Source organism: Callorhinchus milii, unplaced genomic scaffold (assembly GCF_018977255.1).
Source record: "Callorhinchus milii isolate IMCB2004 unplaced genomic scaffold, IMCB_Cmil_1.0 Scaffold2, whole genome shotgun sequence".
NCBI lineage: Eukaryota > Metazoa > Chordata > Chondrichthyes > Chimaeriformes > Callorhinchidae > Callorhinchus > Callorhinchus milii.
Genome location: NW_024704743.1, coordinates 91,193,954 through 91,215,821, shown reverse-complemented (window position 1 = coordinate 91,215,821; position 21,868 = coordinate 91,193,954). Strand labels below are relative to the sequence as shown.

General features: G+C 42.6%; 2 protein-coding genes across 6 annotated transcripts in view; one reads left to right on the top strand and one right to left on the bottom strand.

The window, feature by feature from the left end:
* Positions 1-2,247: 2,247 nt before the first annotated feature.
* On the top strand, positions 2,248-20,899 carry LOC103184963 (transcription factor E2F5). 5 transcript variants are annotated; one of them, XM_042332484.1, is made up of 11 exons: positions 2,720-2,896; positions 6,042-6,087; positions 8,628-8,737; positions 10,085-10,246; positions 10,810-10,853; positions 11,755-11,819; positions 12,899-13,154; positions 14,513-14,716; positions 15,554-15,598; positions 17,869-17,954; positions 19,786-19,847. In XM_042332484.1, the coding sequence occupies exons 1-10, from the start codon at positions 2,781-2,783 to the stop codon at positions 17,928-17,930; spliced, it is 1,110 nt and encodes a 369-aa protein (XP_042188418.1). In that variant the 5' UTR covers positions 2,720-2,780; the 3' UTR covers positions 17,931-17,954; positions 19,786-19,847. The 5 variants fall into 5 exon arrangements, with proteins under 5 accessions (XP_042188419.1, XP_042188416.1, XP_042188418.1 ...); XM_042332483.1 differs by lacking the exon at positions 19,786-19,847 and adding an exon at positions 17,688-17,783 and having other exon boundaries at positions 17,869-17,929; XM_042332485.1 differs by lacking the exons at positions 2,720-2,896; positions 17,869-17,954 and adding an exon at positions 2,248-2,301 and having other exon boundaries at positions 19,786-20,899.
* Positions 10,098-21,868, bottom strand: part of rbis (ribosomal biogenesis factor) — a 33,617-nt gene continuing 21,846 nt past the window's right edge. Inside the window, exon 4 of the mRNA XM_007903238.2 lies at positions 10,098-10,157. Coding sequence (XP_007901429.1) covers positions 10,128-10,157 — 30 coding nt within the window. The 3' untranslated portion in view covers positions 10,098-10,127. The remainder of the gene's footprint in view (positions 10,158-21,868) is intronic.

Genomic DNA, 21,868 nt, shown 5'->3' with positions numbered 1-21,868 from the left:
TCTTTTCATTACATTCCTTATGTTGCATTATGCACTTTTGAAACAACAAACAGTGGAGATATTGACTGCGTTTGCTGTGATTTTAGTTCATCCTGCACATAAAATGAATAGGCTGCCATCCAAACAAGGCAAAACATGTCTTTTTATAATGGCTTTCCTCTTGTAGTTGCCTCACAGGTCAGACAATCTTCCCCAGTGACATTACTGTACAAAAAGTCTTGTTCTGGATTCCCAGATGGGATTTTAATCATACAGTATCAATAAAAGTGTTTTTCTAGCTTGTCATTTTTGTTTAAATTTATTGTTTCCTTTTTTTTCTAATTTTCTCCTGACATCTCTGCTCTTAGTGCCCAGCCTCTTCCTACTGGGGTATGATTTAATTTTGTTGGTTGCCTTGTGGGCTGCAAAGCGAAAGAGCAAAAAGAATTGGAAGAGAGTTGCTGGAAGGAGGGTTGCAAATCACCCCAGAGAATATATCAACACTTTCATATCCATTCGGGCTGTTGGAATTCAAGATCCTCATCCTCACCTACAAGGCCATTCACGGCCTCGCTCCCTCCTACCTCTCCGACCTACTATCCCCCTACCTACCTGCCCGTACCCTCCGTTCCTCTGGCTCCGGTCTGCTCCACATCCCCCGCCCCAACCGCCCTACCATCGTTGGCCGGGCCTTCAGCCTCTCAGCCCCGAGGCTCTGGAACTCCATCCCCCAGTGCCTTCGCCGCTTCCTCCCTTTCCTCCTTCAAGGCCGGTCTCAAGACCTTTCTCTTTGACCGAGCCTTCAGCTCCCCTCTCAACTCTCTACCCCCTCCTCACTCGATCCCTTCCCTCCCCTCACCCTGACCATTTCCCCCCTGCTCGGGTCCTGACCCAACTGTACAGCGCCTTGGGACGTCCTCCCGACGTGAAAGGCGCTCAATAAATGAAATCTTGTTGTTGTTATGGGTAATAATTTGCTGTGCAAGTTTTAGTGGCCATGCACTTTAATTTTGTGGGTGAAGTATAATGGTTCAACGTTTCTTTAAACAAAATATTTTTGATAAAGTATATATTTATCCTTGCATTGCCACTACACTCTACTCAGGTGGAGGGACCAAGGTAGCCCCCTCCAGGTTCTGCTTCCTTTTAGAGGGCACTATAATAAATAAATATAATAAATATAAATATAATAAATACATTTATAATAAATATACAAGATAGGTTGTAGTCCCCAGCCCTCATTGTAGTGGGAAGAGCCTCAGCACATCCATTGCCATTATCTTGTGGAGTCCCGTAGCGTAATGGTTAGAGCACTCTCCTTGAAAGCGAGAGGACCTGGGTTCAATCCTGGCGAGTGAAACGTTAGGCAAGTTTCCTTACTCCACACGCCTGTTTACCTAGCAGTAAGTAGGAACCCGGTTGTTGGTCAATTGATGGATCACTTTTCCGGGGTAACAAACCCTTAAAAAAATGTGGTTACTCAATCCACAACTGTTTGTGCGACGCTGAGGGCTGTGTGCAATCGGCTGCCGCGTTTTGCCCACAAAATATAGTCAATTCACTTTACAGTATATTCTGTGCGCTTGGCTAGAACAGGGGCAGCTTCGGTTAGGGTCAGGCTCCATCTCGCCATTGCCCAGCTTCAGAGTATCCCTCAGCACGAAGGTCCCGGACCATGGAGTGCGTGCGTCTGCAACAGGCCATCTCCGATGTGTCGTTTCGCTGGAAGACCATCGTGTTTCGAGAAATCCAAAGGGTTCACATCACCAAGTTGATAATGCACCTACATAAGCTGCAACCCTGTTGATGGAGAGCGAGCTCGCCCCAATTTTGGGCAACAAGATTGCTCTGCTAGAGGAGGAGGGGAGGGGTGGGGGGGGGCAGCAATGAAAGATTATTATTGCGAATTTTATAAGGATACTACTTATAATAACAATGCTTGCATTTTATATAGCGCCTTATCACACCGGCGAGACGTCACAAAGCGCTTCGCAGAATATACTGAAGTGTAGTGACCGGATATTTTGTGGGCGAAACACGGCAACCAAATGCTCACGGCAGCGCCCCGCAAACAATCGGGTGGGGGTGGGGGGGTGGGGGGGGGTCGAGTGACCACATTTTGGGGTTTTTTTTTAAAAAAAGGGGATTATTACCCCCCGGGAAAAGCGATCGGCCAATCGACTAACAACCGGGTTGCCACCCGCCGCGAGGTGGCCAGCGGCGCGAGGCGGGAGGAAACCCGTGTTAAGGTGGCTCCCCCCCGACTGCAGGAGCTGGAGAGCTGAGGTGCAGGCGGGTGAGCAGAGGGGGCGGCCAGAAACCGTGAGTCAGTCAGTCAGTCAGTCAGTCAGTTAGTCAGTGAGTTATTTTTTTATTTTTTATTTTTTATATACATAACATATTTTTTTAAAAAATCGTGCCGTAGCCCCAAAATATCCACCAAAACACCACACTGCCCGACAAGCAGTTGCCCCACGTGAGACGTCGCGCGGGCGGGCGAGCGCTTCAGGTCCGCGGCGTGAACAGCGGAGGCCCGGGCCCGGGCCTGGGGCCTGTGGGGTGGTGGGAGGGGGGACGCTGTGCTGCCTGGTTGCCATGGCGTCGACAATAGGCGTCACTTCCTGGAGCTCGCACGGTGCGCTCGCTCGCTCTCCCTCTCTCTCTCTCTCCTCACGCCGTGTGGCTGCCGCGCGGCCCGCGGGCGGGCGGGTGGGTGGGGGCCCCCCCCCCCTCCCCGACGTCACCGGCGTGCGAGGGGCACATGGCGGCGGGCGCGAGCGGCTGTTCGAACGCGCCCGGGAATGGAACGCGGGCGTCGTCGAGCTCGAGCCGACACGAGAAGAGCCTCGGGCTGCTCACCAGCAGGTTCGTGTCCCTGCTGCAGGAGGCCGAGGACGGGGTGCTGGACCTCAAGCAGGTCAGTCAGTCAGGCAGTCAGGCCGGCGGTGACACACTCGACAAGAGGCTGACTTGCTGCTCCTTGAGTTAGCACCTGGGTGGGGGTGAGGGCAGGTGGGGGTGAGGGAGGGCCGTGGCTGGTGGGAGAGTCATAAGTCAAACGCTTGCATTTGATACGGCGCCTGATCGCGTCTTCGGGTCGGCTCGAAGCGCTTTGCGGAATGGACCGTCCGGTGAATTTGCTGCGTGTTTTTGCAGGCGGAACGCAGAGCCGGCTGCTGAGGGGGTTTGTGGGGTGGGGGCGGGTGGGGTGGGGTGGGGGTGGGGGTGGATGGAGGTGCCCTCTCCTGTCCTGAGTGAAAGGCACTATGCAAATACAAGTTGTTGTTGGGGCTGCGGTGGAGGTGGGTGGGGGGCTGTGTGTTGGTGGGAGGGCTGCAGGGCGTTAGGGATCTGGGGACGTCCTCCCGACGTGAAAGGTGCTCTATAAATGGAATCTTGTTGTTGTGTGTATTTAGCTCTATGTGAGTTTCAGTGGTGAGGATAGAGCAACAACTGGACGTGAACTTCAAAAGTGTATAAATTGAGTTTAATACAATACAAATTTACATTTGTAAACTGCCTTTCACGTCCGGCGGACGTCCCGAGGTGCTGGACGGTCCAGGGTTTACACCTGAAGGTTTTGAGGTGGTCCTTAAAGGAGGTGAGGGAAGGGGCGAGTGTTAGGAACTCTGGGATGGAGTTTCAGGTGGGGGCAAATTACCTGAAAGCCTGACTGTCGATGGTGGGGCAGGTGACGTGGGGCAGGTGTTAGCTGAACAAAGGGAGCGATGGGTTGGTAGCGTTTGAGGAGATCGCAGAAGTAGGGATGGGGCAAGACTATGGAGGGATTTAAAGGTGAGGGGTGGAGATCTGTTGGGGGATGGGGAGCAAGTGGAGCCAATGAGGATGGGGGTGATAGGTTCAGAGAGCCAAGTGCAGGAAATGACACAAGTCCCAGTGTTTCAACTGATGTTTTAAGCACTGTTCCTGCAAATTGAACCCCAGATTTAAAACATTTTACAGGAAGAGGGTCCTTTTATATTCCTGTATAATCCTTCCTCAGGTCATCCACATGTCATCAAAGAGATACTCTGAAAGAGACCAGACCTTTGCACTCCACCCCCACAGTTTGCAAAAAAGGAAGTTTCCCGACTAAAACTCTTTAAGATGACACCTCTTTAGCTTTCAGTGCTGGACTGATTGTGATGGTTGTGGCTGACCACCTTCTTTCCATGTTCTTGATGCATTAAGCTTCTCAAGTCTGGTTTCCATAGCTCGAGCGAGATTTCAACCTTCTGCCCATCGGCAGTTCTCTGCAGGGGCTTGTCTCACTTTTTAGTGAGGTGTTCTTCTAGACAGTAAATTAGTCTGGGCGGTCTTGACTCTGAACTGCCATCGGTTTTATTTTATTCTTACTTTGAAAAATTGCACAAGTTTTTGCCCCAGCTCATTTGAATCTGTGGTGCAAGTGTACCGCACAACTGATAGACATGTTATAAGCAGGCTCGGGCTCGATTGAGGCACCTTACAGTGAGATTGTCCTATGCATTCATAGGCAATTAAGATCAATGTGCATTGTTTGTACCCAAACTGAAGCTGTGGAAGAGGCTTTCTATTCAGTAAATAAGGCTAGTAACCATTTGGTCAATACATATAAAAATTAAAATATTAACAATGCAAAATTTGGATTCGTTTTCTCTCTCCAACGTAGCAAACTGATAATTGTGATTTGATTTTTTTATAATCCCTGACCACCCTCTCTCCCCCCCACCCCCAAGAGCTGAGGTTGATTATTGTGCAATGACTGCCACTCCAGCTAAAATGAGCTGTGATTTGTACCACGGCAGTAGTATTGTCTGTCAGCCCCTGGCTCATTTTCACCCTAAAAGTTTATAGCACTCTTGCCTCTGAGTCAGAAGGTTGTGGGTTCAAGCCCCACGTCACAACTTTGAATTCATGTAGTCCAAGCTGACACTCCACTGCAGTGCTGGGATTATTAGAAGTGACTTCCTTTATATGAGGAGTTAAACTGAGGCCTATTCAGGTGGACTTTAAAGATCCCATGGCATTTTTTGAAAAGAGAAGGGAGTTTTCCCATTATCCTGGCCATCAAATCGCTCAAATAAAATTGGTTATTATTATCATCATCATTCACTCCATGACTTTTTGTACCACATTGCCATGTGCAATTTGGCTGCCTGTTTGCCCACTAAACATACAGTCACTGTATTTTACAGTATATCATATGAAGCAGTTTGGGACATTCTCCTGATATGAAAAGTACAACAATACTTAATGCAAGAATGATTATTATTTTTATTATTTAGTACACAATGGAAATTAGTATAGCAGATCAACGTGTCAGGTGATGTCTCAACTTTATTGAACAATTATTCTGTGCCACATGGGGGAGACACCACCAATGCTCTGAAAGCTTCTATCTCAGAACTTCTAGATGGGAAAATATGGCAATTTTATCCATGCAAAAGGCATCTCCCTGATCTAGTTAATCGCTCCACAGGTCAACCGGAGGGGGGGGGGGGGGGGGGGAGTTCCTCTAGCCCATTGGGCATACTGGTTGTGGGGTTTCCAGCAGCTCCCACTTGCCAGCAGAGTCCTCCCCGCTCGCGCTGGGATTTTCATGGTTGAGACTTGGACTCAAAGCTCTGCGACCAGCCCTAATAATAACCCTTCGTTTGATATAGCGCCTTATCGTGCCATTGAGACGTCTCAAAACGCTTCACAGAATATACTGTAATGTGTAGTGGCTGTGCATTTTGCCATTTCCTCTGGAGTGGCAGCTGGTTGCTTTATTGAGCCTCCAAGCTGATCGCTGTGATTGTTCTCTATAGTCGGCCCTACGATCGCAGTCAGGCAAGTGCACCCTGGCATTGGGAAGTCTGCCTATTTCCTCGGGTATCCTTCCCCCCCCCCACCCGCCCAAAAGATTGTGACCTCCACCCAAGAAAAAACGATTACGTTGCTTCTTGGGTGGATTATACTTTTAGTTCTTAATAATTGTTCATAATGCATAACAAAATGCCATTGCTAGAGCAGTTTTCGACTGCAGGTGTTTCTCCTTTTTTATCCCCACCCCCTTTTTCTTATTAAATATGTTACAGTTGGTTTGCTGACATGAAATGGACTCCCTTTTCTTCAGAATTCACGGTATGTGAAGCTTTGGCAGTGGACTTTAGACTCCACTCATGTATTTGAAATCGTTTTCTTTAATGGATTCTTTCATTGTTTTCATGTAAATGAAAGGTCTTGTGGTCATTGCATTGTGTTGGGCATTTAATTTTTCAGGCCTTATTCAGCTTTTACTTGACAATGTCAGCTTTGTTCAACACTTTACCCCTTCACATGCCTGTCTTTTCCTCCCAAACCCCCACCCCCCCCCACCCCCACGCCCCCCGATCTTTCACCCGAGCACAGTGTGACTGACACTGGGTGATTCCAAGCTGCCTTCCTCGGAAACAGAAAAGGCAATCGGATATTTCCTTGCTGATGCGAATAAATATAAATGTCTGAACTTTCCATAAAGTTAATTGTTTTAAGCCAACAGAACTTCAGCAATGGCCTCAAAAAGTTGTGCGTATGACACTTGCCCCAGTCATCAGTCCTATCATGTCTGCTGAATGCAAACTCTGGTTCTGTCTGCTTCCATGCTGCAGGCTTCAGTAATTCTTTTTGAGCCATGGCTTTAAGAAGGAAAGCAGACTGCGGATTTACAAGTCCCAATGTTTATTCAGCTGGGTAGACTTTTTGTGATGTAATTCTACAGGAACATTACTGTAGCTTATTAAGTACATTTACCTCCAATGCCTTAGGTTTTAGATCATGCCTTGTTCAATCCTGGGTTTTGTGCTTTCTGACTTCTGTAGTTTTCCATCGATTTAATTTTGAAGGTAATGAACAAAGTTTACATGGTTCCAGTGTGCAGATTTATAAGTTGCACTTATAAAGGGAGTGGCAGGAGAGGAAGAAGTGAAGCTGGGAAACAACAACGCTTTCAAGGACCTAGGAAAGGGAGGTTGGAGTTGGACATAATCCCCTCTCCTTTAATGTGTTGCGCAAAAACAAAATCCAAGAAATTGAGTACAGTGTATGTGCCGTGTCTAGTTGATTAATCATTGAGTATCTGTTTGAAGCTATTTTTCAGTATCTTAAACTTTAATTTCATAGTATCATTTACTCTAACTGGAATCGGTACAAATACAACAAAAAAATTACATTTATATAGCGCCTTTCACGTCGGGAGGACGTCCCAAGGCGCTGGACAGTCAGTGTTTCAGACCCGAGCTGGGCGTCGGGGAGGTGGAGGTCAGGGAGGGAAGCAGGGAGATCGAAAGCAAGGTCGAAGAGATGGGTCTTGAAGGTGGTAAGGGAGGGGGTGAGGCGGAGGGATTGTGGGATGGAGTTCCAGAGGTGGGGGCAGAATGGCAGAAGGCCCGCACGCCAATGGTGAGGTGGGGGATGTGAAGCAGGCCGGAGCCCGCTGAGCAGAGGGAGGGGGCAAGTTGGTAGGGTGTTAGGAGGTCACAGAGACAGGGGGGAGCAAGACCGTAGAGGGCTTCGAAGGTGAGGGCCAGGATCTTGAACTGTATCCACTGTGTGATGGGAAGCCGGTGGAGTTGGGCGAGGCTGGGAGTGATAGGGTCGCGGAGCCTGGTGCGGGAGAGGACACGGGCTGCAGAGTTATGGATGATGGAGTTGGGGGGAGGAGTTGGGGAGGCCGACAAGCAGTGAGTTTGCATAGTCGAGCCTCGACGTAATGAAGGCGTGTATGAGGCTTTTAGCGGCCTGCGGTGTGAGACAGTGTCGGAGCCGGGCGACGTTGCGGAGGTGGGGGAAGGCAGAGCGGGTCATGGCGCAGATGTGGGGTAGAAAGGATAGTTGAGGGTCAAACAAGACCCCAAGGTTGGATGGTGATGCTGTCAGCGTCTAAATGTCTAAATTATATATTCTTGCTTAAATCCCATCAAAGATCCAGTTGTTTAGCTTCAAACAGGTACTCAATGATTAATCAACTACACAGGGCACATGCACTGTACTCAATTTCTTGGATTTTGTTTTTACGCAACACATCAAAGGAGAGGGGATTATGTCCTCCCTTTCCTGGGTCCTTGAAAGAGTTGTTGTTTTCCAGCTTCTTCTTCCATCCGGCGTGGAGGGCGCTGTATAAATCCAAGTTGTTATTGTTGTTTAATGATCCAGTTGTAAAGTAAATAGATTTGGCAGTCACAAACTATCAAAGTCTGTATTTTTTGAGTTTCATTGTATGGTTTGATTGTATTTACTGTCAGTTTCAATTCTTCACTTGTGTTGTGAATTTTGCACATTAAGAGCAGTGTGAATCTGATGTCTGTCATTGTCATGTAGTGGTAATTATTTGTAGTTTTACACTTTGTACTGGTACCATTATTTCTAAAATGATCAGTGCAATAGAAATTGACAAGTACAATGATGTTTACTAAATATCTCTGGAATTTCTATGTATAGGTGGGAATGCATGGATCTCTGTTTGATTTGAATACTCATGATAATGGGGTTCTGCATGTGTAAGACATCTGGTTGACAACCCCCAAATTACTGAATAGACATTTTTGTACTGAAAATGAGTTCAACTTTACAAAATACACTCACTTTTAGATAAGTCTTTAATGTTTTTGTGCCACCAGTTAATTTTGTTTAATGTTTGTCAACAGGCAGCTGATATACTTGAAGTGAGACAGAAAAGAAGAATCTATGATATCACCAATGTGTTAGAAGGAATTGGATTGATTGAGAAGAAGTCCAAAAACAGCATCCAGTGGAAGTGGGTAAAAATAGCTGAATGGTTGTTTGTAAAATACAGTGGAATTTGTTTTTGCCGGACGCCGGTTAACCCGATTTTGGTAAATCGACCAAAACGCCCTGAATCATTTCTTTATTACCTGTTTTAAATATACCTGTTAATTCAGTCGAAAATCTCTTTAGTCCAAGCAAAATGCAGCGCTGGTCACCCCTGAATGTACTCATTTCTGTGGTGTTGAGCGCCTCCATTCAGCTACGAGGGGCTCCCGGATGTAGATGGGAATGACAGCGGACTCCAGCCATTCACAAGCGGCTGGAGTTGGGCTGTCAAACAGTGAGGGGGCGGAGGAACGGGGAAGAACAAGGGAGGGAAATTGTGATTTACTGACAGCTGACCTGCTCATCTGCCGCTAATTGGTTCCTAAATATATTTTACTAATTGTGTGAGTATTTTAACTGGTTGGTTAACATTGCTTCAGGTGAAACAACTTACAAAATATACGGCATCAGCAGCACTCTTCTGGACAGGAAGGGTATTTGGGTTAACCTCGGACACCTCTTAAATCGGACAAAATGTCTGTTCCCGGTTTGTCCGGCTTAATCAGCTTCCACTGTGTGTGTGTACATGTATATGTATATACATATATATATTAGTTTGAAATGTTTTTTCTGCATTGAATTGTTACCAGTAAAGTTCAGTAGTTATTGTTTCAAGAAATCCACAAAGTGAATTGTATCTTTATACAGTAGAACCTCACTAATCCGGTCAGTCAAGTGATTGGGCAAAAGTTACCTACTCAGTGAGGTGACCAGATTACTGAAACAGGATTACACAGGATGACCATAGTCACCTTTAAAATTACAGAGGATGAACATTAAACAACCGTAATTTGCTCTCTCACTAAAATAAAAGCATTGTCACATTTAAAACAGATCTTAGGTTTCATTATTCAAAGTTCACACGGAGCTCAGGTGAAGCCGCAGACCCCGGGCAAAGTCGATTTTCCGCACGTGCCTCTTCCGCGATCCTCCAACGCTCCCGACACTGCGCAGGCGCGACCGGAATTCACTCCGCCCACAATAGCAGCATTGAGCAAACAGCGAGAGAGGCCCGAGGCTTAGCGCACTGTGTACAGGTTAGTAGCGGAGGGGGGCGTTTGTACCTGAGGAGAGCACTTGTAGCCGCAACAATGACCGTTGTACTGAATAGTGAGGTGCCCGGTTTACTGAAGCCGACAGACTATCTTTTAATATTGATGATGAAAGAGACTGAAAATGTGCCCGCAATTGTGGATTACTGAGGTGATCACAATCCGTGTTCGTACTGTACATCAATCAGCTGTAACTGGAGCTTTTTTTCTATTAATAGTGGCGTTGGTCCTGGGTGCAACAGTAAGGAAATAATAGATCGATTAAAACATCTCAAGGCAGAGATTGAAGACCTGGAAATTAAGGAAAAAGAACTTGATCAACAGAAAATATGGCTGCAGCAGAGCATTGAAAATATAACAGATGATACTCATAACAGCAGATATCCTTTGCAGCTAAATTGCATTCAGTATCTGCACAAACCCCATAATCTGAGATTGCACATTATGTCCTTCAGATGAGATGTTAAACCGAGGTCCTGTCTGCCTGTTCAGGTGAACGTTAAAGATCCCATGGCAATATTCGAAAAGAGAAGGAAGTTTCTCCCGGTATCCAGGCCACAAATCCCACGAATAAAATTGGTCATTCACTCCATGGCTGTTTGTGGGACATTGCTCTGCGTAAACTGGCTGCTTGTTTCACCCACAAAATACACAGTCAATTCTATTTTACAGAATATCCTGTGATGCGCTTTGAGATGTCTTGAAAATGTGATAAGGCGTTATTTCAAATGCAAGTATTATTACTATTACAGGATCTTTACTTTCCGTAAAACACTGGAAATTTTACTGAAAGTTTCTAAGGCACTTAAATGGCAATTTCAAAGTGGCATTAAGCTTATGGGTTTGAAACGAAGTGTGTAGAAACCATTTGTGGCAGATTGCAAAAGCCAATCAACTTCTCCAGTCTCTCTGACGTGTGTGGTATTCTCCTTAACAATTTTACATTGGCATATACCACTCATGAAGATGTCTGCAAGTGTTTTCAAGGTTTGTGAGACTTATTCTTACTCCTCATAAATTAATTTTTTTAATTTTTTTGTGTCTTAGGTTTTCTCACCAGTTTATTTTCTCAACTGATCCCAGGCCTCTGCTACTGATACTCTTTGGTACCTGACAATGCCTCAAAAAATCACTTTGTGGTACACATGTGTGAGTTTCCCTAAACTGTTCAATTCCAATTCCTAAATCCTCAATTCAGCATCTATCCACATCAACACAGCTGAAACTAGCTGCTTTGTGCAACCCCATTTTTGCCATGTAATCTCCATAATTAGGCAAGGTTGTCTGGAGTACTAGCACACTATTTATCTTGCAGTGAAGGGATAGATGTATTCTGCGTGGTACTAACTGTCTGAGGAAGTAAAGTCACAGTACCTGTTGTGGAGAAATGGAAAGTTGTGAATATAGTCATCTTCACGCTGCACTCTTGCATTTACTGGTCATTATTATTATATTATAATTGTATAAAAATTCTTGCAGTTGTATTAGCAGAAGTTGGTTAAAGGAACCGGGAGCAGAGAAGAACAGGTGTACCTGCAGAGTTAAGGAGAGAAATAATGACCTTGGGGCAGTTTAAATCCTGAAACACTCTTTAGTTCTACAAGCTAACAAAAGGGGAAATCTGAGAATTCATTTTAAATCTACACCAGTAATCCACAGCATTGCCTTTCGATCCTATGTGAACTACGTTCTATGAGACAAACATGGTTACTATGACATCTCCATAATGATATGAAGTCTGTGAGGAAAGCCAATGTCTGACCTTCATAAGACATCAAAGTTCTTGATGTAATGGTGTTTTTAAGTAACACAAGTTATATAGCTTGTATGTAGCTTTTTATAAAACTTGGATTGTAATGCTCTGTGAGATATTCCCGTTCTGTTGCAGGTGATACATTGCTTGCCATCCAGGCCCCTTCTGGCACACAACTCGAGGTACCAATCCCTGAACTGGTACGTTTCACTAAGATCTAGTACTTTCCTTGTTTCAGGACAGCCTATCCTTCTGTTTTAGTTTGAAATTTAATTTAGCATTTTTGCACTAATTTGCTAAAGTGTAGCCGTTCAGGTTATAAGTATAGCCTAGCTTGCTTGCTGCTCCTGGCCGAAAGAAAAATGATGGGGACCTTGCTTGCACTGCTCTAACTGTTGTGTTTCCTGAGGATTTCTAACCCTGCTCACTAAATGGCAGCATTTAAACTTACTGGGTCTTGTGCTCTATGTGACATTTAACTGAGTGCCAATACGCAATGATGTGTGATAGCATCAATGCATGCGTTACGAAGTCCCCTGCATATTTATAATAATAATCCTTGCATTTGATATAGTGCTTTTCATGTCTTCTGGACGTCTCAAAGCGCTTCACAGAATATACTGTAAAGTGAATTGACTGTATATTTGTGGGCGAAACGCGGCAGCCAATTGCGCACAGCAGTGTCCCACAAACAGTCGTGGATTGAAAATGACCAATTTATTATTGTTTTGTATTTTGGAGGGATTATTATTATTAGGCGTGTGGAGTAGGGAAACTTGACCAAGGTTTCGCCCTGACCTGCCTGGAATTGAACCCAAGTATCTCGCTTGCAAGGCGAGTGCTCTAACCGCTGAGCTACAGGACTCAACGATGCACAAAATTGAGCTAAAGTAAATGTAGCATAAATGTTAAGTATTTATTGTTGGGTTGAGAAGGGTGGTTTACACCCTGATCAACCGCATTCATTAAAACTTTGGGGGTTAAATGCTGCTGTTTGGATTAATGTTGGTCTTTTTACAAATACACCAGATTTCCATTTAATGTATTCCCAAAGTTTCAATTGTGTGTTGATGATGAACTGCTGAAAGGCAGGTGTTCACTGATATTGGAAGTGAGGCTGTAGGATCTATTTTTAGCCAAACCATCAATCAGTTCATGGGTATTGCAGCTCAGTTGCATCCCAGCACGTTGGGACGTCCTCCCAACGTGAAAGGCAATATACAAATGAAATTTGTTGTTGTGTCATTGTAATGTAATATTCCTGTGATTTTATTTAAAGGGACCAAATGGACAAAAGAAGTACCAAATTAATTTGAAGAGTCAGTTGGGACCTATTCGTGTTCTGCTCATTAACAAGGAGTCCAGCTCTTCCAAGCCAGTGGTGTTTGCGGTTCCTCCTCCAGAAGACCTAATGCAGCTACAGCCTGAGCTTGCAGCAGCATTGACCCCACAAAAGTTCCCTGCGGCTTCAGACCAAGTTATCTCCTTAAAAGAACCACAGTTTCTACAGGTTCCATTGACCGAGCAATCTCCTGGTAAATATTTGCTAATTGCATCAAAGATGATGTAGAAACGTGATTAGTATGAGGTACAGCTTTAGTTGTGGTATTTCTATGTAGTCGCTGTAGAATCTAATTTGCATCTTGTCCAGAATAAGAATGCAGATTAGTTTCTGGAGTGTTTAGACGTACAGTGGAAGCCGGATGCATCAAGATCGGACATTTTGTCCGAGTTAAGAGATGTCCGAGGTTAGCCGAAATATCATTGCTGCCCAGCAGAGGAGAGACCCCGTATAATATGTGATCATTTTATGTTATAATAGTTGTTTTACTTGAAGCAATGTTAACTAACCAATTCAAGTCAAAATACTCTCTCAGAATTCAGTAAAATATACTTACTTTTGTTTGGCTGCAAAATACAGTTCAGTACTTTCCCGCTCATTATTGGAGCCACGTTCCCTCCCTCCCATTGCTGGGAAGGTACCAGTTAGTGGCGGATTAGAGGTAATTGACAACCTGCAGCCATTTATGAATGTTTGGGCTCCAGCCACTCATGAGCGGCTTGGCTGTCAATCAGTCACAATTGCCCTCCCTTGTTCTCCCCCATTCCTCTGCCTTCACCCCCCCCCCCCCCCCCCGCCCCCACTGATTGACAGCCCAGCTCCAGCCGCTTGTCAATGGCTGGCGTCCGCTCCTCCCATCTACATTCAGGAACCCCTCGTGGCCGAATGGACACACAGAAAGCCTGAGAGTACATTCAGGGGCAACCAGTGCAACATTTTTCCCGGATTTCCAAACGAATTAGCAGGCATATTTAAAATGAGTAAGAATACAAATAAATCGGGGACGTGCAAAAGTGGACGTATTCCACTGTATTACTTAAATTGTACAAAAAGCTATCACGATAATGCTAACATTGGTGGCAAAAAAAATGAATCTAGATCTCATACCAATTTGCGTATCCAACCAGCGTTCTTCCTGTTACAGCATCAAGCTGTTGCTTAAATAGGTTGTTTCTGCCATAACCCACCTGTTGTGTTTGCTTTTCCTGAATATTCAAGTTATTCAGAATATAAACTAAACCCCCAAAATTTAATATAATCATGTTATACATAGTTTTAAAAAAAAATCAAAAGGTTGTACTTGCACTCAATTGTTTTCCTTTTGCACAGCAGACTGACTTAATTTTATTTGGGTGGGCGTATTGCAAAACCTTTCAGCTTTCTGCTTTGTTCTAAATGATTGGATGTTTTTTACTACTGTGAGAAGTATAATAGTAGCTTGCAAGTTTTTCCGCTGCTGTGTTTTTTTTTGCTCTAATTCAGTAGTCTCAAAAGTCTGGTCTTTTGAGTTCATTTGCTGCACTTTATGTGTAACTTTCTTTCAAAATTCAGATTGTGGCCTGGAGCTGTCTCCCGTGGTACCAATTACCCTCTATTCAAGCATGGCATATCCACCAGAGAATTGCAGAGTAATAACTCAATCAATACCTGAATCAATGGCAAATGGTTCACAGTCGTTACCATCAATAAATATTGGAGGCATTCTGAAACATTCACCAGCCTCCCATGAGCAAACCAAGATGGAAGATTCTGGTGGTAAGAAAATCTGAAGCATTCTTTGTGGAGTCTGCCCAGCTGTTTAAATTTCTCAGTCTTGCTTTGTGTTCTCTGTCGAGAATTATTCAGCACTTGTCATTTGGTATTAAATGTTAATTATCCTTGCATTTATCACATCGTCAAGAGGTCTCAAAGCGCTTCACAGGATTTATTGTAAACTAGTTTTTGACTGTATTTTGTGGATGAAATGCAGCAGCCAGTTGTGCACAGCAATGTCTCACAAACAGCCATGGAGTGAGTGACCAATTTTATTTGGGGATTTTTTGAGAGAAACTCCCTTTTTTCGAATAGTACCATGGGATCTTCAAACATCCACTTGAACAGGCTGACGGGACCTTGGTTTAATGCCTCATCCATAGGATGATATTCTAACAAGGCAATGTGTAAAACATGAACTATAGCTCCTGCGATCTGTTTTGTGTTTCAAAACTAAAACGAAGATGAACATTTTCACTTTTCTCTTAACATCTATGATAGAAAGAAGATAACCTTGGATCACCTACTACTTTTTTTAATGTACTGCATAAGCTGTACTTGCTTGGCTACAAATACAGTCACTATAATTTATAGTAAATCCTCAAGCTTCTAGGGGAAGTAGGAAATCATTTCATAACTATAAAACATTATTGAACGCTACTTCAACTGAAGTATTCAACAGTGTTATGACTGCAAATGCCTTGAAATAAATGTTGCACAATCTGTTCCTCTGTATTTAATTTATACCTACCGGAGAACCTAGTTGCACATAATTGATTTTTTTTCTTAATTTGCCTGTAATTAAATCTCAAAATAAAATTGCATTACTTCTTATTTCAGGAGCAATAGATGGGGATATTATGGATGAATTTATGTCATCAGATGGTAAGTTTTTCCAATGTTCAATTACTTCCTATGGGTATATTCTTCTGCAAACTTTAAATGAAGTTAACACTCCACATGGCCATCATCTCACAGTCAAACCTAAAGTTGCCTAAATGATCTTTGCTCACTCTATTGTGCATAAATTGCATTCAGACACACATGAGATTTTTGACTGGATTAGGCAGCAGAAAAAAATACTGTAACTGATCTTCAGTGCAGCTTTGTTCTGTTAAGTCAAGAAATGAAATAAAAGATGTATTTGAAGTATTTTCAAAGAGTTAGGAAGACCTGACCTGCTATGCTTAATGTCAGTTCTTCCCCATTTGTTCAACACTCCATACATATCCAATGAGTACAGTAAATGGTACTTTGGTCTGTGAGCACTTGCAATTTCAGACCATGCTAGCGCATAACATAAACACTTAAGTAAAGACAGGAATGCTCAGTGAAAGAATACATTTTTATCTCTGTTGCCTTGAGAGGTGGCCTTGCGACAAACTGTCTACGTATTTGACTGGAACTCCCCCAAAACCCATTCACTCCTTCATCTTCTCTCCCTATCTTCAATCATCTTAAAAACCTACCTCTTTGGTCACACTAACTCTTCTATCATTCTCACTTTAATGGATGATTCACATCATTCTTTATGAAGTGCTTGGAGACATTATCCCACAGGAAAGAGCCGATATAAGTGCATTTTATCCATTAAGTGAGCTCTGCACAAGTAGAGGTCATCCATTCCCTGTTGTGGGTCATCTCCACCTTCAGAAGATGCATTCAACTACCCAAATTGCGAACTTTTGTTTGGTAGGGGATGTGCATTAAAATCTAAAATAAACAAAAACAACAAGATTACATTTGTATAAAATGCAAGATGCTGCATTAAAATCTAATTTCCCAAAGAAATAGACTGCCTAACTTAAATCTTTTGTCATGTATACAAGAAAAGCTGTGTACATGTTGTTTAAAAATGCTCTCTTCATTGTGCATTGGAGGTGGATAAAAAAATATTCGTGCCATGGTTTTCCTGAAGTGAGTGAAAGTGGCAAGAGATTTTAACAAAGGTATGATTGGGTTTGAGCTCCGTCCTGAGCACATGCCAAACAACATAAGACTGGGTTTTACTGAACTACTCAACTCCAGACACAAAATTTGTTTCCTCTGTCTTGGAAGGTAATTGGAAGATTTGCTCAAAACTTGGAGCAGAGCAAGACATATATCCAAAGCAATGAGATTGCTTCACTGTGGGTCATAATTCGTTTAAGGATCCATTTGCTTTTGTTTTTTCTCTGTGAGATGTAAACAATATTCTAATTAATTGTATTTAATAATATAATAATCCTTGCATTTGATATAGTGCTTTTTACATCTTCTAGATGTCTCAAAGTGCTTCACAGAATATACTGTAAAGAAAATTGACTGTATATTTGTGGGCGAAATGCTGCAGGCAATTGCGCACAGCAGTGTTCCACAAACAGTCGTGGATTGAGTGACCAAATTATTTTGAGGGATTATTATCCCCGGAAAAGCAATCCGCCAATCGACTAACAACCGGGTTCCTACTTAATGCTAGGTAAACAGGAGTTTGGAGTAAGGAAACTTTGCTTAATCAGCTAGACCACAATTATAGTGTTCAGTTTAACTGCTAGTTTAGAATTGAACAATCTTTTAGCACAGAACAAGACCATTTGACCCATCATGTCTGTTTTCTTCAAATCTGAGATCCATTGCTAAGATAATTTTTTTTCCATCCCTGGAACACTGTCTACCTGCACTCTTACAACAACCCATCTAAAGCTGAACTCATTTGCTGATGTTTCCAGTGGCTCGAGGATAAATGGCTCTCTTTGCCAGCGTTTCTAGTTCCATGTACTTAAAATCGTCTTCATCTGTACAGGTTTTCTGGAGTAAAAATGGAAGATTGTCTGATAATTACTTCAGACAGACTGCAAATTAAACATTTAAAATGTCTCTGTCCTGTCTCTTCTCCCCCCCACCCCCCATCCCCCGAGGCTTGGGTGAAACAGCTTAGTGTCCCGAAAGGCTTAGTTTCCCCAGCAGGTGTTAACCACAGATTATTGTTTGACAGAAAATAAAAAGCTAAAAAGAAAAGCTACGAATGATAAACACCACGGAAAATGCTGGAATTGCCCAGCAGGTCGATCAGCATGTGAACGATGAAGAGGTAGGTTAATGTTTTGACTGTGATCCTTCATCGGAGTTCTGGTGAACGGTCACTCTCTAAAGGTTAACCTATCTTTCTCTTCCAGATGCCGATGACCTGCTGTGCATTTCCAACTTTGCTTTTATTGCTTGTGGAAACTCCATGTAGATAGCAATCTGGAACCATTTACTGGTAAATGTTCATCTTGTGCAGTGCAAATGCAATAGTACTTTAGATTGTTCCATGAGTGGCAAACTGAAGAATTCTAAATTAATTGTACAGAGGCCAACCCCAGTATAATGTGATGGTTTGAGTCCATGCACTAAGATCCTGTGTTGAATCTAGGCATGCTAAAAAAACAAGCTGCCATCAGCTCTTCTGGGTCATCAGATTGCTGCTAATGTCACTTCCTGTGCGCTATGCGTAGGCAGTTAGCCGGTTGAAGACAGGAATGCATGATGTGTTAAAAGGGACCCGCTGTATAGTGAAGTTTGTTCAACAGGGTGTAGCCTGCAGGTTTCTAACTGGAATAAAATCTCATTCAACAACTTCACGTGCGGGATTATGTTTCCGTTATGCATTTATGATAAATAATAATCCTTGCATTTGATTTTGCGTCTATAAGACAAAAGCCCTTTAGAGGTGAGTACTGTTGAGTCTTGTGTCCGTTTTTCTAGGCCATTATGGTAGTCAGTTTGTATACAACAATGTCCCACAGACAACCATGAGACGAATGACCAGTTTATCTTTATTCAGAAGATTGTTAGCTGGGATAATGGCAAAGACTCCTGTATTCTCAGGTGTAGTAGAATACTATCCAACCGTCCGTTGAGTATCTATTGATATCAGGCTTCAAAACCGACATCAAATTGGACTGCAATGTCAGGATTTTTTTTAGTATCCAGGATCACTATTCTTTATATTCTATTCTATATAAATGCAAATTGTTCTATTAGTGTGACTGACAGACAGTGAGGTGGACAGACCCTGTCCAGATGAGTTCAAGATTAGAGAGAGAGAGACTCTCTTGACGTGAAAGGCACTGTATAGATGTAAATATTATTGAATACAAATGTAAATGTGTGTTTATCCACACATCCAATAAACAAAGTGCTTTGATGCAGAAGTCAAGTTGTGGCTGCAAGGTGTGGAATTAGTTGCGTAACAGCTGTGAAAACATGCATACTGAACTGCTGTTGTGCATCATAGAATCTGACCACAACCAAAGAGTGATTTATGCAGCAAAGATAATATTAATAATCTTGCATTTAATATAGCGCCTTATCACGTCTTCAAGACATCTCAAAGCACTTCCCAATATATACTATAAAGTGAATTGACTGTATAATTTGTGGGCAAAATGCGGCAGCCAATTGGACACAGCAGTGTCCCACAAACACCAGTGAATTGAGTGACCCAATTATTTTTGAGGGATTTTCATCCCCGGAAAAGCGATCCACCAATCAACTAACAACCGGGTTCCTACTTACTGCTAGGTAAACAGGAGTGTGGAGTAAGGAAACTTGCCCAACATTTCGCCCTGCCCGAAAATCGAACCCAGGTCCTTGCTTGCGAGGCGAACGCTCTAACCACTAAGCTACAGGACTCCATATAAGTTCAACATATAAGAACTCGGGACCTTCCTAGTTATAATGTGTGGACCAAACTGTTCACTGCATTACTTATTATTCTACCTGTTCCTCCTTCACCTGTTCACACTGAATAAAATAGTCTGCTTAGTTTACGTCCATTATGGGGAAAATTCTAGATACTAAATGAGTAGGATAATGTGCAATAAGTATTTCTATGATAATTTTTTGCATAATATGCAATTCTTTAAATATTCTAACAATATTTGGAGACTATGAAGCAACTGAAGTTTTATCTGAAGTTAGCTTACTGATCAGATAGTTTCTCATACTGCAGAATTAAACGACAAATTTAAGAGTACATCAGATCATTATTGCATTTTGTTTGAATTGGTTATTTCCCCCTGATAATGAGCTTTTACTTTATTCTACAGTGTTTCCTCTACTTCGGCTTTCCCCTCCTCCGGCTGATGAATACAGTTTCAACCTGGATGAAAATGAAGGTGTCTGTGATCTTTTTGATGTACAGATTCTGAATTATCGGTTTTAACCCATATGACCAGCATCCCTGAGCAGTCATATCTACCTCGGGTCCACCATTTCAGCCTTCATAGACTACATCATTCCCGTCTTTTGACATGCTCTTGCAGCATTCTGGTGGACAAGAATTGCAAGATTTCAGTTTGTAAATTATTTTCCTCACAAGTCCACATCCTCATGACTTCTTCTATAACGATTAAGTTTGTTGCATAATCGTAGTATGTAAGCCATCCTAGACTGTTCCTCACACCCTGCCCCACATTGCGATGATACTGCCACAAATAATCTTAGTAGTATTGAAACAAAAAGTACTTAATTCACCTAATATAATTGACTGCCTTTTTGAGGGATTGGAAGAGAACTTTGATTTTTTTATATCTGCACTCTAAAAACATTTTAAGTGCTTTTTTGTTCTTGCACTTTAGGAGTGTTCTCTTTCAGATCACAAACTTTAGATTTCATTTCAAGCATTCTCGTAATGCGTCGTTTTCACTATATAGAGCCTGCCTCTTTAATAGATGGACTTTAGACCAGTTTTGCTGTACATTTCTCTTGTCATTCCAACATGCTTTCTAAATTGGAGGCAAAATGTGAAACAAGAAAAGTTATCCATAACAGTAATTGGTATTCTGCTTAACTGCATACTATTCCAATGTCTTCCAAGTATGTACTAAAACCTACTGGTATAGTCACTGTAACTGACCACTGTGAAGATCAAAATATAAAAAAAGTTGAATTATTGGTAAATTATGCAAATAATGTCAAATATGTCTTGTCTCTAACATTAAATGTTTTTGAATGAACATTTAACACAATGTAGATAATTCTACTTGAGCCAGATTGGAACTTGTGCATCTTTGATGACATGTTTGCAATTTGTATTCTATATAAGTAGATAATAGCATTCCTTGGAGTGCCTTTAGTTTAGACTCTTTGTTTCATTCAGTTTTTATATTGACCAAAGTTTGTTTGTTAAAAAAGGCAAAAAGGATTAAAGCATCAAGTGTCTCAGCTCTAGTCTTGTAATGTTTTCCATAAGAATTCCAATTGTGTGACTGACAAGTCAGAGTGCTAGAATCCAGATTGAGCTACTTGCTGGGTCTAGGATTGCTAACTAGTGAATGAGATGTGTTTATAGACGTGGTGTTGGTGTTCTTGAATCCACATTCAAAACTGTGATGCTGCCCTGACCTAAATAACTTGATATTAGCACAGAACACCTATAAATAAATTTAAAAATTTAAGCTTTTGTACTTCACCACTAGGTAGCACTGCAGATCTGTGTAAAAGTGGTATATAAATTGAACAAAGCAGTTCTTGGTCGAAGAGGAAGGTCTTCAGATGTGATCTGAAGATGGGGAAGGAGGAGATAAGACTGAGGTATTGAGGAATAGAGTTCTGTAGTTTCAGAACCAGGAATTACATCTAGAATTTAAAATAATAATCCTTGCATTCGATAGTGACTTTTGTCGTCGAGACATCTCAGCGTTTCACAGGATATACTGTAAAGTACTTTGCACTGTGCATTTGTGGGTGAAATGCAGCAGCCAGTTTGTACACAGCAATATCCAACAAACAGGTCTGGCATCAGTGACCAATTTTATTTTGGGGATTTGTTGGTCCGGAGACACTCCCTTTTTTCGATAAATGCCATGGGATCCTTAATGGCCATCGGAACAGGCAGGCAGGACCTCCGACAATGCAATACACCCCAGCACTACATTGGAGTGCCATCTCGGACACTGTGATTGCAAGTCTCCACATGGGGCTTAAACCCACAACCTTCTAACTCAGGTGAGAGTGCTTCCACTGAGCCACACATATAATTTGGGACTACACATTTTACACAGGGCACTAGCTTTACAAAAATTAAGCAGTTTTAATTGTGAGCCACATGAACGATGTAAAAATAGTGTTTCAGATTATTTTACCTAGAACAGTTATTCATAGAATGTTATGGCACAGAAGAAGGCCATT

Bases quoted from the DNA above. Each gene is read 5' to 3' on its own strand.
- LOC103184963 (XM_042332481.1), top strand. From the start codon at position 2,781: ATGGAACGCGGGCGTCGTCGAGCTCGAGCCGACACGAGAAGAGCCTCG. The intron at 10,247-10,809 runs ATATCCTTTGCA...TAACAATTTTAC, and splicing joins GATGATACTCATAACAGCAG to ATTGGCATATACCACTCATG. The intron at 11,820-12,898 runs GTACGTTTCACT...TTTTATTTAAAG, and splicing joins AGGTACCAATCCCTGAACTG to GGACCAAATGGACAAAAGAA.